Consider the following 16,369-nt stretch of genomic DNA (forward strand, 5'->3'; position numbering starts at 1 on the left):
TGTTCCAAGAACAGATTGCTGGGTATCTAAAACCTGTTGCCAGCCAATACATTAACTGACTTGATGCTGTGCCTGAAGACTGGAAACACTGTGTTCTGTGATACGTGGGTTCATGTGATTGGCCATTATGTTCAGAAAAGATACCACTTGTCGCCTTGGATCAGGCTTTTCTGTCTCTTACGCAGGGAACATCTAAACACTGGGGGATGTTCAGACATAGCTAAGAGGTGTGATAATTAGAGGAAACGGTCACCTTGTCTTCAGTCTGTCATTTCACAACTTTGTGTGTGCGGGAGTGGAATCTAAAGGTGTGCTCCTGCGTTTGTCTTTCTGAAAAGGCAAAGAATGTTTGATATTAGCTTAGATCCTGAAAGTAACTGAAATGTTTGAAGTTCAGGAATAGGTTTTCAAAAAACAAACAAAAGAACCTCACCCTCTCCCCCCCCCAAAAAAAAAAAAAAAGAGAGATCTCCCCAAACAGAAGTCCTTGCGAAACCAGTTTCTCCTTTTAAATGGGTTTATTTGCAGAGGCACTGATAGGATCAGCCTGGGCCAGTGTTGGGCCGAAACAGGAGCTGAGTTTGAGTAATTTAGGTTGCAAGAGGCTTCTGGAAGCCATGTAGTCCAACTCCTGCTCAAAGCAGATACACCTAGATCAAATGGTCTTGTCCAGTGCAGTTTTAAATACCTCCAAGGATGGAGATTCCACATCCTTTCTAGGCAACTTGTTCCAAAGTTTGGCCAAACTCGTGGTGAAAAAATTTCCTTGTATCTGATAGGATTTTCCCATATTGTAACTGGTGTCCATTGCCTCTCAGCAGTATCACTATGCTCCTTCAAAAAGAGTTTGGATCCATCATCTCTATAGGTTCCCTTTAGGTATTTGAAGAAATGGGCCAGTACAGGCAGGTACGTCACTTTGCCACTTCAAAGAGACATGCTGGAATGGAACCAAGTATCAGTATAGAAGATGTGGGATGATTTGCTAGTTTCCACTCCCATGAAAACCACAGAGCAAAAGAAAATGCTCTATAATTTTCAGTCTGGCCTTGTGCATAATGAGACTAACCCAATTAAAAGAGTGTAAGCGGCAGAAAGATTTCCAAACCACTCTGTAACTGGCCTGGAGAAGATTCCTCTAATACAGCCACTGAAGACCATAGACTAAAACTGCCTGCGGGGGATTCTGATCCAATGTCTATGTTGGGAGTGGGTACGGAATGGGGAGGACACTGCAAAAGATGTGGGCCATGCTGCAGTCTGTAGAGCAGCCCAGTGGTATTCACTGACACAAGAGCTTTGAGATGCACCACAGGTGTCGATAACCCTTGTAGCAACTTGGCATCAGAAGAGACCAAAAATGGTTTACAGCCCCCACAATACTTGCTCTGCGGACTCCAAGAGTCGGAGTGCTGTATCACTAGAACTTGAATTTTGTGTTATTTCAAATATAAAAATTGAAGGGGAAACATACAATATCCCAGTAATCTCTCACGCTTTCGTTACGTATCACAAAGGAGGAAAAATGCTTACCTCCCTCAATGTCCCACCCAGAGCTTACAGTGCACAAGCAGAAAATACCACTGCATTAGTATTCCTTGTGGAGAGCAGAATTGATACTTTTGGCTGGAGCTGAAGTGCTCCATTGCTGCACCAACAGAGAAATAACAATCTGAGACAAGGAAAAGAAGGAAATAAGATACTTCAACCAAGTGATCTCTTCAAAGCAATCACATTAGAAAGATACTGGACTGTGACTCCTATTTTTAGTATGGATTCATATTTAAAGTCTAATGTTAATCTATCCTCTTGGCCAGTTAATACCAAACATAATTAATGCTAGGTGTTTCTTTAAAAAACCCCATGACAACAAACTCTTTGGGTACGAAGCAGTGATAGTCCCAGTCATTTAGTGTGATAGATAAGCTTTGAGCTTTCATTCTCAGCTGTAACACAAAGTTGCATTACAAAGTGTTGGATGAGAACAAATGAAATTGAAACCCCATTGCTGTATTTTAGGTCTTGCTAGCGTGCTGCAGCTGAACTTTGAAACGTCTGGGGACTTTTCTGCTTGGCTGATGATTTAAAACATAACCTTTTGCCATAGTACCATTTGATCACAGAAACAAACTGCTCTTTCCTTTTCAGAGCTGTTGCTAAACCACTGCTTGGAATATAAAATACTAAGATGTAGTGACTGATACAGCTGACCTGAGAGTCAAGATTAACACTGAATATTCCTGTAACAACCATTTAAGGATTTGTGAAGTCCAGATCTTTAGCTGCATCCGTTTATTATGTCTGCCAATACTTTCCACTCCCTTTACAATTCAATTATGCTGAGATCAATGCACGTTAATTTTCAAGCTGTATGTACTCAGAGTATTTGCTTACATCCATATATATGCACGTTTATTTTTTCTCTGTCTTTCTAGCTTTACAAATCCTAAAAATTCTGTTCATTAGTGATTCCTGTGAAACTCCTCTATCCCTTATTTGTTCCTTTTGCTCCATCATAAGAAAATAGCCCAGATCAATGTGTTTTGATCAATAGTTAGCTACTTCTGCTTCTGAATATTTCCAAGAAGACAATTTATTTGGCAAGAATATTTTTTTTTTGAAGTTGAGTGCTTTGATAACTTGGTTATCATTAAAGCTGTCTCCTGAGCACATCAGAAAAGTTTTTAATACAGTCCACAGATCAGAGAAAAATAATGTCTCACTCTGACCAATGATTGTGAATTTTGGAATCAACTAAGAGTTTTTAACTAATATTATTTAATTATCATTTTGTATCCTATCAGGTGGAAATCTGTGACTGGAAGACTAAGAAACAGCTATGCTTCCTAGATAAGGTAAAACAAGAATCTGTTTAAAATGCTAGGTGACTGTTTAAAAATTACTAACTTTTCCTAAGTGACCTTAGTATTTATGAAGGGTACTTAAGCTCCTGATAGCCTTTCTTTGGCCACTGAAGCAGCAACGATTACGCATACTTCATCCTGACTACAGAGTACTTCAAACCTTTTCCAGAAGAAGCTTTTGGGCAAAGAACACAACTGTCACTGCTTCACTAAGATGGTCCCTTGTGCCTTACTCACTTCTAAGCCATCAAACGGTCACTGCTGTTGTAGTAACTCTTGATCACTGCTAGAGAAGCTGCCTGTGAAACTGATTGTCCTCCCTTTTCCTGTAAGAAGTACTTTGAAGCCTCCATACCAATCTTAGCCATCTGTAAGAAAGTTACAGTTACACCGAGTCACATTTCTGCTTGTATAGTCTTACTACACCTAGTTGTCTTTCAGAATATGCGTCTTATGTATGCCATACTTTTTGTTGTCTAGGTGGAACCAAATGCCACCATTAGGGAGATCAGATTGATGTTCCATAAATTATGTGAGTATAATTTTTGCAGCAGTTCACATCAGATTATGCAGTACATAAATAGGAGAAAACTACATAATCTGAAACATGATGTCACACACATAATGATAAGTAACCTGCACATGAATATGATGACAGTGAGATTTCAGTATCCTTTTTTTATACTATCCTGATACACCCTTGTATTTTTTCTACTGCACAATTCCTCACAGAAATTAATGTTGAATAAATATTCCTAAAAATGTTCAACTAAATCTTACTGTGTCGTGTTGCATTCATTATAGTAGTGGATGATCTAGAACAAACATTGTGTGTCACACAATTCTGTATGGTCTTACAGATCCTCAGTGGTATCCAGCAAGGCAGTCAATAAAACTTGATCCAAGTAAGTATTTGTAAGGACTAGAGCAACAAAGCTCTGAGAAGGGGCCTGGCATAAGAAGTGTACTTTGCATGGGTTTGAGTTCTTAAGAATGAGTTTCCAGTTATGTTAATTAGCACTATGAAGGCTGAAGAGAATCCAGAACAGATATAATTCTTTGAAAGTATTGAACAGAGTTCCACCCATGTTCCTGGTGTTTGGTAACTAACTCAGGAGTCTGCACATTGTTCCAAGGCACTTTCTAACTACTGAGCACTTTTGCTTTCAGACAGGCAGCACAGAATCTAGATACTAGTTTCCCTTAGCTGCAGTGAAATGAACTGAACGGTGATGCTCAGCTGGGAGAACTAAAAAGGGCTGTGAATTAGAGCTATCAATTCACATAATTCTGTGCTGTCAGCTATGAATAGCAGTTGTTTTGAGGTAAGCTAATGCAAAACACATTGCTGTGGATGTAGGATTTGCTGACAAAGCTGATACCAGCTGGCTGACTTCATTAATGCAGTTGTAAGAATTGCTTCTAGAAGCCACTTAGTACATGGCCTGGGTGCACAAAAGAAAGTCTAATGGCCAAACTGTTCCAATTCATCCTAACATTCAGTATAAAATGTAGCACTTTCTGCTTTTGTTTCCATTAATTATATTTAAACCATCCCTTAGAATTATGCTGGTGAAGATTAGTTCACTGGGTAGAATTTGTCTAGGGAAAAGAGGCATATGAGTATCTTATTTCCTTCTTCAAAGATGTACCTTCACGGACTTACATTGTGAGGCTTGCCATGAGGAAATACTGACCTTCTGGAGATTCCCCCAAATCTAGGCATTAAAAGTCCTGTGGAATCACCTTGTAGCCAGTTGGTTGGGAAAAAAAGGAGGCAATGAAAACCTCCGTATGAAAGCCGCCTATTCTTAGCTTATCCTAGCTTCTGTTTGTCTGATGATGAGCAATGACAGGAGAGGAAGAGAGAGATGGAGGTGCAGCTGACTAGGGGGTCAGTGAACTATGTTAAAGGGCAGCCACACATCAGCAGATTCTGCTGCAGCAGTGATGAAGCAAGACTAGGCAGGCACATAGGATTGAGAATTCTCCTACTGACTTGGTGTGAATAGAGGATCCAGGCTTATATGTGATTACAGGGATAAATCAAAATTAAGTATAAACATTCTTAGTTTGTTTATGGAGATTCCAATAAACTCACATCATGTCAAAGAATCTCACGGATTGGTTAAAGCACAATATAAGGCTAGTATGCTACCAAAGCTGACTTGCATTTCACTGAGTTGTAATTACTTCTTTCCTTCTCAGAAGGAAAGTCCCTGAGGGATGAGGAAATCCTGCAGCATCTCCCTGTTGGCACAACTGCTACCTTGTACTTTAAAGATTTAGGGCCACAGATAGGATGGACTACGGTGAGCTATGCTTCAAGTCTGAGCCATTTTAATGGCTATTTTTCCATAATTAACCCTTACATCACTTCTTGTCTCTCTCCAATATTTCTGCATGATGCCTGCCCTGACAGTAGGTGCAGGCAATGAATTGTCATTGCTTCAGTTCATTTAATCAGGGAAAGCAGTAACAGGATATTCTGAACGCCTAGTTGCCTGGGAAAGCAGCAGCGGAAAACCTGCTGCAGGGTAGGCTGGTTCTACTGAACTAAGGTGCAGGTTCTCAAATGAATTTAGATGTCTACTGCAAAATTACCAGGAACTAGGTGTCTAAATGCCTTTGGGCTTCTGCTTCACAGGGCCTGCATAAGTCCTCTAACAAAGATCAGGATTCTAATCCCATGAGTTTGCCCTGCAGTGAGGTGACCAGTTACCCTTCCAGTTCTTCAGGAGGTCCGTGATGCAGATATTACACCAGTTCTAATGAAACAGCAGAACACAATGGGAAAAGTACCCAGTAATTTAAAGGTACTTTTACCATTTCTTAGCTAAGAGACATTAATAAAATCTTGTGTAAATGACAAATAGCGAAGACAAAATTCAGAGAAGGTAAAATAAAAAAAGTGTTCTGCAAGACTAAATCTTCACATCATTACTTAGGATGCAATGCTGATAAATCAGGCAGCTCTTACACAATCAAACCCACAGTAAGACAGCCAAAGCTTCTAATTGCAATCTAGACTTCGAGACACACATGCGTTAAAATATACCAAAATGTCACAGTTCAGAGTAACACCAGACTTCTGCCATTCCATAATCTTTCGTTTGCATTTTGCTCTCCCTGCCCTTCAAGCTAATTCATTCAAATGTAAGTCAAGAAATACTTCAGTCTTGTCAAACAGAACAAACTTCAAATCTACACTTGAACTTGATCTTCTCTAGAGAAAATTCTGATTACTACAGAAGTCAGTAACCCAACTTTTCTGAGTGTCAAAATAACTCTAAATATGTTAGAAAACAGTGGGCTGGTTTTTTTGTTTGTTTGTTTGTTTTTTGACAGTACAATCAATTTTCCTTCTTTCTTCATAGATGAGGTATGGATCTACATTCCTGACTTACAGAAGTGTGGAAAATTCAACTATTAATGTGTGGTCCAAAGTTAACTTAAAGTGATATTCCTAAGAAATACACACCTATCTGAAATGAAATCAAGTTAGAGTAATAGTTTCTTTAGTTTCCTTTTTTTTCTATTTTTTTTATAATGTGTGTTCACATTGAAGATTGTTTGAAGATAGAAGGAACTGATTGTTTCCCAGGATATCTGTTGTGCTAACTGTTCGTACAGATAGGGTCACCTGTGAACACTTACTGTGTTTCCGGTTTAAACAGAATTCATTCACTGGAGACAAAGCTCCTCTTTTTCAAGATAAATACTTCACCAGATTTAATCTTACCCCAAAATAAAACAATAGTTTTTGAGGGCAAGAGGAGGGCGAGAGCTGTGTAAATGTAATGTGCATGCCTACTGACCATGGTCTGTGGGCTGCCAGGGTTATGTTTTCACACCCGTACTGTGTCAGCTGCACGGGCAATGGCTGCTTGTATGCAACTGAGGCAAATGCACTGCAGAACATTTACGTGCATGTCTATCACTTTCATAACCCAAACCTGCTATTCCCCTCCTTCCCTCTAAATGCCATCCTTGATCAGTGGAGGCATTTATCCCACTGCATTAGTTATCTCAAAGAAACCAAAGCAAAACCAGCATCTAATTCAGCTGTCTAATTATTTTCTCTCTTTTTGCAGGTATTTTTGATAGAATATACAGGTCCATTGTTCATCTATTTTCTGTTTTATTTCCGCATGCCTTTTGTCTATGGACTGGATGAGAGGTTTACATCAAGCCCACATCCAGTAGTTAAGTAAGTGTTTGCAGGCTTGAGCAGTATTTCGTGTTAGCATTGTAGTCTTATTCCAAATGTCTTGCCACACTTGTTTTTTTAAGCACTCTTAAATGCTTTTGTCTTGCTGTTTCTAGCTTGGCATGTATCTGCCATTCTTTCCACTACATCAAAAGGTTGATTGAAACACTATTTGTTCATCGGTTCTCCCATGGGACTATGCCACTGAGGAATATTGTGAAGGTAAATTGTGTCAGAATCTATCCATAGCCCCCCTTACAAATCCAACGTAGCCAACCTATGCTTTGTCTCTGCAGCACAGATTTTTTTGGTGTGGCTTTTGTAGTAATGCACAGCAAATCTCACCCATAAGTCTATAGTTCAAAAGACTTCTTAATGTTGCTATTGTATAATCTACATGTTGCCTTACTGTTATTCATGTTACAGTATTCACATTGCTCTTTTAGAACTTTAAACCTTCAGCATACCCTTCCTTTTCACTCAGCTAGCTCGCTGGGAGTGAAGGTTTTAGCACCAATGTTAACTTTTAAGGTAACACAGGCAGGCACGATATTGGGAGGGTTGCTTAAAAAAAAAATCTAATTTTTATAGCAGTCATTTTACACCTTCTTGGCTTCTAATGCTCTCTCTGCTGTTAAGCAACTACTGATTTACCTTTGATCCAGCACAAAGCAGCTTGGTGGTTCTGCATTTTCTTCCCCTGTAGGAGCACTCCCTAACGTTACAAGCGCTGCTGTTGCAATGCAGACCGCCTGTTTCCTAGATCTCTGTGAAGTAGCACAGGGGACTGCATGGTTATGCACGGGCTGTAGTTATTTTACAAATGTTTGCAACAGAGTATGCACTGGTATTCAAAAATACACTTTATATACAGGAAGACAGGAAGGAGATTATCATCTACAACTGAAAAAGCGTATAGTATAGTATCAGCATTTGGGTATTTAACATTGGTATCCAGACAATCCCTCAGAATCTGCGTTACGGCAGTGATACTCCCAGCAGATGAGGGTCTACCTTAGCGCTAACTCCTTACAGCTGTGCAGCGGCTCTGGTAGCTCTGGCCATGGCTTCATGCTTTCTAAATGGAAGGAGGGTCTGTAGTTGAGCAGTGCCCCTCAGAAAGAATTCTCACTAGCAATTTACTGTGTTTTCTGCAGTGGAAGAGTGCAGGTGTTATTTAAAAGCTAGCAGATCTCTTAAAGACTTGGTCTTGACACAATAGTAGCTAATGCATGCTAAACAGCAGATAAAATGAGCAACTCTACCTAGAAAAATAATCTCAACAATGTGATAAATCTTCATTTTCTCACTGCCATCTCTGACAACTACTCATTCCTTTCAGACCATACAAACTGTTGTTGCTCAAATAGACATTTGTACAGGTCATTCTGATCACTTCTACTTTTCCACCTTCTCAGATCGGTCGTACTTGCTTTTCATCTGTAAAGTTGCTCACAGTTCTTCTACCCGCTTAGCAGTGCTTGGGTTTGATTTGCTTTTATAATTTCATTGACTTTGGTGGTGTTACTCCAAAATTGTGCCAGTGAGAAAAACATCCCATCCTCTTGCCTTTTTTCTCACATACAGATGGTAGACAAAGCTTCTTACTTAAAGTGTTGGATCACATACCTATTGCAGATATAGATAGTTTATTTGCTAAGCACAATGGAAAGGCTACCTTTAACAAGAAACACTTCAGTCAGAATAAGCAGAGATCTGAGACAGGAATTGATGAGATTTGTGATTTTCATCCTTTGTTTACCAAATGGAAATAGGAGTGCAGCAGGGGTTCACCAAAAGCAGTTCATGCTGTAAACTAATGTAGTATAATTCTTTCTAAGATACATGTTTTTTCTAGGCAATGGGAAAGTGGAATACCTGATTTATCTGGACTTAGTAAACAACTGCCTTAGGGTGAATAAGATACTGATTAATTAAAAAATTGTATGGTGATAAAGGAACTAACGAAAGGAAAGATGATTGTGGTTGTGCCAGAAGAGGATCTGTTAGACCTTTAATAATAGGGAGGTACCAGTGGAATTCCTCAAAGATAGTCTTATGACTGGTCTTACTGAACATTTCTGTGGGGAAAAAAGGGATATTGTTGCTTTCTATAAAAACATCTGGAGGAAAGAAAACACTAGACCTAAAGAAATACTGTTTAAACCAGGAGACAGTATAATGAGACAAACAGAAGGGTACATGCTGGTCATGAATAAACAGATGGGGCATTAAGAAATAGTTTTGATCATCACAGGGATCATCAATTGGAATAGAGAACACAAAAATGCTAACCATAACTTTGCAAACTTAGAAGTAATTTATTTATGGGATCCCTGCAATATCTGAACTTGATCCACAAAATGTTTTTTATAAGGGATTGTTGTAAAGTTTTATCATTCCTCTCGAATATGAAAGATTCACAAAACCAATTTCTTTCTTTCAAGTGAGTTTATGAAGTCTGCCTGTAGTCTGCTGTTTCTATCTGAACCTCACTGGAGGCTTTCTTACGAGCAACAAGGCTCCTAGTGGCAGCTGGACATTTGGTGTGTTTCTGCAAAGGAACGTTAGCAGTGGCAGACTCCATGTGTCTTCCTACAACTGTAGTAAATCGCATTCTTTGTATGAATAGTGCTTGTTCAGTTTAATTACAGCATGTATTGTTGGGAGCTGAGCCATGATAATTTATTTAATTAATTTTACTTTACTGAAATCCCTTGCCATATGATCCATCCTGTGCCAAGAAGTTGGGGAAAGGTTTTTCATAAGATGCCATCTCAAGATTACAGGAAACTGTTTCAACCTAAGTTTGTACAGCAGTTAGTAAATTGTAGGTGATGGTGGAAGGAGGTGGTGTTAGAGAGGGAGCAGTCGTTTATGGATAGGACACTAACCAGATTATTCCTCACTGGGGTCATTCTTCTGGCTCTGCTGTTTTTCCTGGGGAAAAGGGAAGTCATCACAGGGATGTCTCTGTTTCTCTGTCCCACATGAGCTGTAATTACTGGTTAATTATTTGCTCTTTCTCATCAGTTATCTATTAATATATAATCTTAGATCAAGGACATTCTATGTGTTTGTATTACAGCATACCCAAAAGGGTGTCCATTTTGTCTGAGGTTTCTGGGCACTTCAGTGGTTCAATTAACTCGGAACAGAAAGTGGAAATGCAGTATTTGATACAACTGCTTGCAGCAGACGGGGTGGGGCTTACCCCTCACGAGCGTTTTCAGAAAAACGCACTGTCAGACACTGCAGTCAGCTAGTGTGGGTTGCAGACGCTGAGGTAATCACTTCTGGGGGTATTATTGCTAGAAATGCAGTTCTGGTATACATGTAGGGGAAAAAGGCTGCAAAATTCAAGCAAAAAAAAAAAAAGTTAAATCACTCAGGACAGGAAAGAATGCAGCCTTAGATAAGAATTTTGACTGCAGGAGCAGGAAAGGAAAGACGTGAAGGGGAAAGCAGAAAGACCTCGAAATACCTAAGATATGTGAACCTATTGTAAGGCCAAGAAAAAAGCACCACCAGAAAGAGCAAGATCGGTGTTTTAATCAAGAGTGAAAATAGGAGGGAAGGAAAAATAAGGGAAAATAAAAGAACGGGAGGATTGGTGAAGGGAAGATAAAGAGCTCAGCTTTCGTCTTGCTGAAGTCCAGATGATAACCAAATATGCCCTGAAACATTAAAACCCGAGGCACTAGGTTTGATAAGAAATCTCAACTGATGAGGCAAATTTATGAGTTGTTGACAAGCAGTAAAGTCCGTCTGCAAGAGAATGGCACCCAATGGTGAGCAGAGAGGAAAAACAGGCCAAGAAATGGCTTCCCTCCTACCTAGAGATATATAAGGAGGGAGAAAACTTGCCACCTACATACTGAAGCAACAGTGAGTATCAGAAGAAAACTCACAAGAGACTAGGCCAGAAAAATCAAACAACAGATAAGAGATTGTCGTTGTAAGTAGTTTTTTTCATGGATGGAGCCTGTGAACAAGCTCTGAGATTGGTCAGGAATGAGTCAGTACAACCATTAGTGACAGCCACGTTATGAGAGTTTAGGGCATGGACGCTGCATCACAGAAAGCCAAAGACAGCAGCAGAAGGATGAACTAAAGATACTGCAGTGAAAGGGCAGTGGAAAGTATCATGCATGATGACTTTAGTTAGGAAAAGTTAAAGCGTGGGAAAGAAAGAAAACTGATGGGGTGAAGGAGAAAGGGAAGGACGAGGTATTGGGCAGGGAGGAGAGCACAGTACCTAAATCTGGTTTTGCAAATTCTCAAGGGTTAACAAAACAAGTTTCTCTTTAACATACAGTCTGTATGGCACTTCATCTTCGGCCAAATAGCTTGGCTTGTTTTCAATAATACAATCATACTTTCTAAAATGGTTTGTAGGACTCCCAGCTCCAAGATATTTGAGGGAAATTGTACTCTATGACCACTACTTCCTTCCTCTTACTTCCTGTTGTCTGCTCCCACCTTACCATATTTAGTATCGCCATTTTTTGTATTATCAATCAGCAACTTGAAGGATCAGCCCAGTTGATTGATATGAGCGGTCCTTGCAGTGAATACTGGCCTAGAGAATTGCACTAAAACAAAGAAAAATTCCCTGTTTTTCAGAACTGCTTGTATTATTGGGGATTTGCAGCTTGGCTTGCTTATTACATCAATCATCCTCTTTACACTCCTCCTTGTAAGTAGCAAAACAACCCTCAATGAGATGTAAGTACTTATGTCTTTGTGTATTAGTACTAATCACATGTAAACCTTTTTTTTTTTTTTTATAGCTTATGGGAAAAAACAGATAAATTTTGCTGTGATCATGTTTCTGGTAGGTCTGTTGCTCATTTTATAAAATGCTAAAACACATTGCTTTATTTCTTATGCTGTATAAATGGAGAAGCGAGTAGGATAAGCAGATAAGTAAATCTTGAGCACTTGGGCCATACTACTAAAGCGGACCATTTGCATGCAGAACAGATAAATCTGTCAGTTTTTAATGTGATCTCGTACACAAGGGAAGACTGTGATTCAGTATCCACACCAAGACAGGGATATTTATCTGCTGGGATGATATCTCCTAATCTTTGAAAGAATCCTGGAACTACCAGTTTGTGACACTGTGTTTAAGCGCCAGTGGGTTTGTTTTGTGAACTGTTAATCTATTGAGTGTTAAGAACCACAACGGGTCATAAAACTTGGAGAACTGACCAACTAAAAGGTATGTTGCTCATAGTTTTCAGGGATAGACGTTCATTTTGCTGGGCTTCAGAAATTTTTTACAGCTTTCCTTAAGAAGCAAAATCCTTTAGTCACTGCCTGTTCATTCTCACAGTTCCTGGGAACATTTCATTCATGCAGAAGCAACATAAGTTTAGCCAACAAAGATGTACCCACTTTTGCTATGCGTGCGTAACGTTTAGAACATCAGCTGTTCACTTGCTTAGAGAAACTAGTTGTCAGTGACTGCGGGATCTCAAAGCAGCTTCCCAGTACAAAAATTATGTGCGTTAATAATCTATTCCTATTTTATTGAGGGACTATGAAACTGAAAGCACAGAGCTGCAAATAAAACTCAGGAGCTCTGACCACCAGCCATTTATTTGCTTTAATAGTTACGCTTTGCAGACACTGGAGACTGTCTATAATCATATAAATGGGTGGTTTCAATACACTTCCCACATAATTGATTAGGGAAGCATTATTTAAAACCCCTGGAGGAAGTTGGTCAGTTATATTTCACGATTCATATAAATTATATTCTAGAGAAGAAAACTTACTTAGAGCCGAACCCACATCTTCTTTGGGATTTTAATAACTTTTGAGAAACCAAAACTATCCAAATAAATCTTTTCTGGTGTTTGGCTTTAAAGTCATAAGAATAACCAAAAGATAACACAAGTATCTCCTGGATTTACTTTTATCCCCTTTGTTTATTGCCTTTCGATTTCATGGGTGTTGTAAAAGTTGTGCATTTGATCTTTTGAACACTGAGTCCAGATTTGCTGGCAAATATCATAAATATATAACAGAGTACGGTACAGACTCATGTTTAAAAGACATTCCATCCTCCTATCAGAAGGCAATCTTGGTTAAGTGTATTTAGTATGGTGCATTAACTCCTATTATTTAATCTTGTTTATAACAGGTTCTTTTCTTTTGTTTTAAAGTACCCCAGGAAATAATGAAAGGAAGAAGAGCAAATAGAAGGGAAGCACATTTTTTAACTCTGTCATGCTTTTTCTTGCAGCTATGTGAAGCTGGAAATTTTTCCATTCACGTTGCACTTAGTGACCTCCGGAGAAATGGTAAAAATTGAGTTATCATTTTTCACTTTTGCGCAGCCATTCAGTACTTCTACAGTTACTCTGCCTCACGAAAGACCTGATCCTGGAGGGCGTTGATACCCGCCAGCTGACTACTGTGGGTAGTGAGCATAGGTTGCTCAGCACTGTAAAGATTGGATTCTAGAGGAGATCAGAGAGCACCAGAAATCCAACACCAGACTGTTAAACAGCACTTCTTCTCTTACTGTAATTTTTATTGGTTAGGGCCAGATTATTTTGGGAGGAGCACTTATATTAGTTACACCAGCAAAGCAAAAGGAGACAGTGCTAGTACAAGCTATGCTTTGGTGAGCAGGGAAAATAATTTCACTAACTTATACAGGGAGCACAAGATCTTTGTGCAGGCCAGGGTTCCTTGGGCATGAGACAAACACAGCTACCAACTCTGGCTGCTAAAATCCCATTCTATGGCAATCTGAGAAAACCTTTAACTTCTAAATCTAGAACTTGAGGTACCTCTTGCAGGATGGACTGTGATGAAAAGCACATGCAGGTGACTTTCTAATGCCCCGAACATTTCCTCACAGTTATTCTATTCCTTCTTGTGGGTCCAGAGGACATCCTGTTTTCCCACATCCTGCTTGTCCCTCTGACAGTGATGAGACACAGGGGTAGGCAGATTTGGGTTGTCTGTATAGGAAACAATATATTTAGGAGTGAGAATATTTTGTGGTTTGTTTTCTAATCTATAGGATCCAAAACCCGTAAGATCCCATATCCAACAAAGAATCCTTTCACATGGCTGTTTTTCTTTGTATCTTGCCCTAACTATACATATGAGGTATGTATTTTCAAATGAGACGTTAAGATTTTAGTTTGCGGAATATATTTTCGTTTCTTTTGGAATGCTAAACGTGGAAGAAACACGTGGAACAGTTCAGCTCAATACATTTCTCCTCCCCTAAGCCCTATGATATCAGATTGCAGACAGGAACTTTTCTGTTCTTCCTTTCCTACCTTGAGGCAATACTTACAGAGTTCACCTTAAAACAGGCAGCTCAGACCCTGGGCCTATGCTTCAGTGTGACTGCTGGTCAAGACAGACTTGAAAGCAATGCAAATTTTGCAGACAGGAACAAGGAGATGGCCACTAAAGGTATATTGCAATGAGGGGATGGGATTATCTATCTGTTGGATTTGTAATACGAGAGAGCCCAGGAATATCACAGTACGCAGGAAGATAGTGGGCAGACGAATAGAAGGTATTGTGGTAGAGAAAATAGGAAATAGGCCCAGATTTTCTTCCCCATTTTATTAAGTGATACAGTTGCTTGTGTTGGTGGTGACTGCTTTAGAAGCTTGAATTGGCTTATTGCTTCATATTCCTTAATCAGGTGCCAAACTCCAGTCTCAGTTCAAAAGCACTTATAAACAGTGCAACTCAGTCTAAAATCCACTCTTGCACAGGACAGCATCAGGTTTTAACTTCAGAGATTAACAGATGTTAATAAGAACAGCATGTGGCCTCAGACTACAGAAAGTTACCATTCCTAGGATTGATGGAGGTGTGACAAATACAAATTAGGCAGAGAAATGGAAAGAGCACCATGTTGTAATGCCTAAAATTTTGTCATGATAACAGCTCTGGAAGAAAACACGAAGATTTCGTTTGTGGTATAAGGCGCTCTTGACGTTGTTGGCTAAAGGTTATTAACACTAGAAATTGATCTGTCTGACCTTGGCTTTTTTATTTACCTGTACTAGGACAAGGTTGTTTTTGATCAATAGAGACATAAATGCAAATGCTGTTACCAGAAATATTTTAAATTTCCTTGGCCAAAACAGGTGGGGACCTGGATCAGTTTCACTATCATGACTCAGTGCGTTCCAGGTGAGTAATGGTTTGGTACTTCACCCTGAAGCGATGTCAGCAGCAAGAGTGTATTTTTAATCTGATAATGAAACATATCTTTTTCTCCCTCCCTTCCAGTGGGGCTGTTCACCTTGCTCTGCTTCATTCAGATGACAATCTGGGCAAAGGATAAACACTGCACCTACCTACGAGAATTCAAGGATTATCCAAGTCTTCGAATGCCAATTATTCCCTTTTTGTTGTAAGAAAAAAGGTTTTATTTGAATATTGCACGGAACTTCTCTTGCCAAATAAGTGAATTAATTTAAAGGATTTGGGCGCATGATGAATCTCCACCACTGCTGAGGAAAATTGTAAGCACTGGAAAGCTACGTTTCTTTACATTCAAGAATTCTCAACTCAGAGGCACCTTCAAAACACAAGCCTTCATTGCACAGCTGGTAGTCAAAAGCCCTTACAGTTCACTGTAACCTGACTGACTTAGATTTTCCTGTACTAGTCTGCTTAGATTGATGGATCAGAGATACTGAGAAGTCTGTGCTGAAAAGTAGCTCCAAATTTAGCAGTGGCACTCTGCAAGACATACATACATTGGAACGAGGACATACCAGCTAACTACTAGAGAGCTCAGCTTAGCCAGCACGGCCAGCTGGCCTGAATACAGTTGCATGATCTGCCTTCTTTGACTTGAAGAAGAGAGTGTGCTGCCTGGCGGCAGGTGCTTTGTAACAAATAACATTACCAAAGAATACGAATGGCTCCTGGAATAAAGAAATAGGCAATATCTCAAATAAGGATTTGGGTCTAACCCCTAATTTGCCAAAAGAATCTGAAGAAGTATTTGTAGTATTTGTGGATGAAACATCCAGTGTTGTTGGGTTTTTTGGTTTTAGTCTTCTTCATTAGCAAATTGCAAACTAGTAAGTAAGGTTCAGAAGATCTGATCTATGCTGTATCTGTGATATACGGCCTGTTTTCATATAACAAGTCCTTAGGATCCTAAAGGACCTTTTACCTAACATTTTATGTCAGCATTCTCTGAATATTTTTTAATACACTTTGTAAATACATGAAGTGACTGCTGGTCCTCAGAATGCCAGCTCTCTTCCTTTATTCAGAGCCAGGGAGA

The 16,369-nt window shown here is 39.4% G+C and overlaps 1 protein-coding gene across 1 annotated transcript; it reads left to right on the forward strand.

Moving 5' to 3' along the window:
- Positions 1-891: 891 nt before the first annotated feature.
- Positions 892-15,551, forward strand: TECR (trans-2,3-enoyl-CoA reductase). The gene is made up of 13 exons (XM_010132590.1): positions 892-909; positions 2,805-2,855; positions 3,345-3,396; positions 3,725-3,769; positions 5,073-5,176; positions 6,959-7,074; positions 7,191-7,296; positions 11,701-11,773; positions 11,868-11,911; positions 13,331-13,388; positions 14,120-14,208; positions 15,213-15,258; positions 15,358-15,551. The coding sequence occupies exons 1-13, from the start codon at positions 892-894 to the stop codon at positions 15,483-15,485; spliced, it is 930 nt and encodes a 309-aa protein (XP_010130892.1). The 3' UTR covers positions 15,486-15,551.
- The last annotated feature ends 818 nt before the right edge of the window (positions 15,552-16,369 follow it).

This window comes from Buceros rhinoceros, unplaced genomic scaffold (assembly GCF_000710305.1).
Source record: "Buceros rhinoceros silvestris isolate BGI_N320 unplaced genomic scaffold, ASM71030v1 scaffold11020, whole genome shotgun sequence".
NCBI lineage: Eukaryota > Metazoa > Chordata > Aves > Bucerotiformes > Bucerotidae > Buceros > Buceros rhinoceros.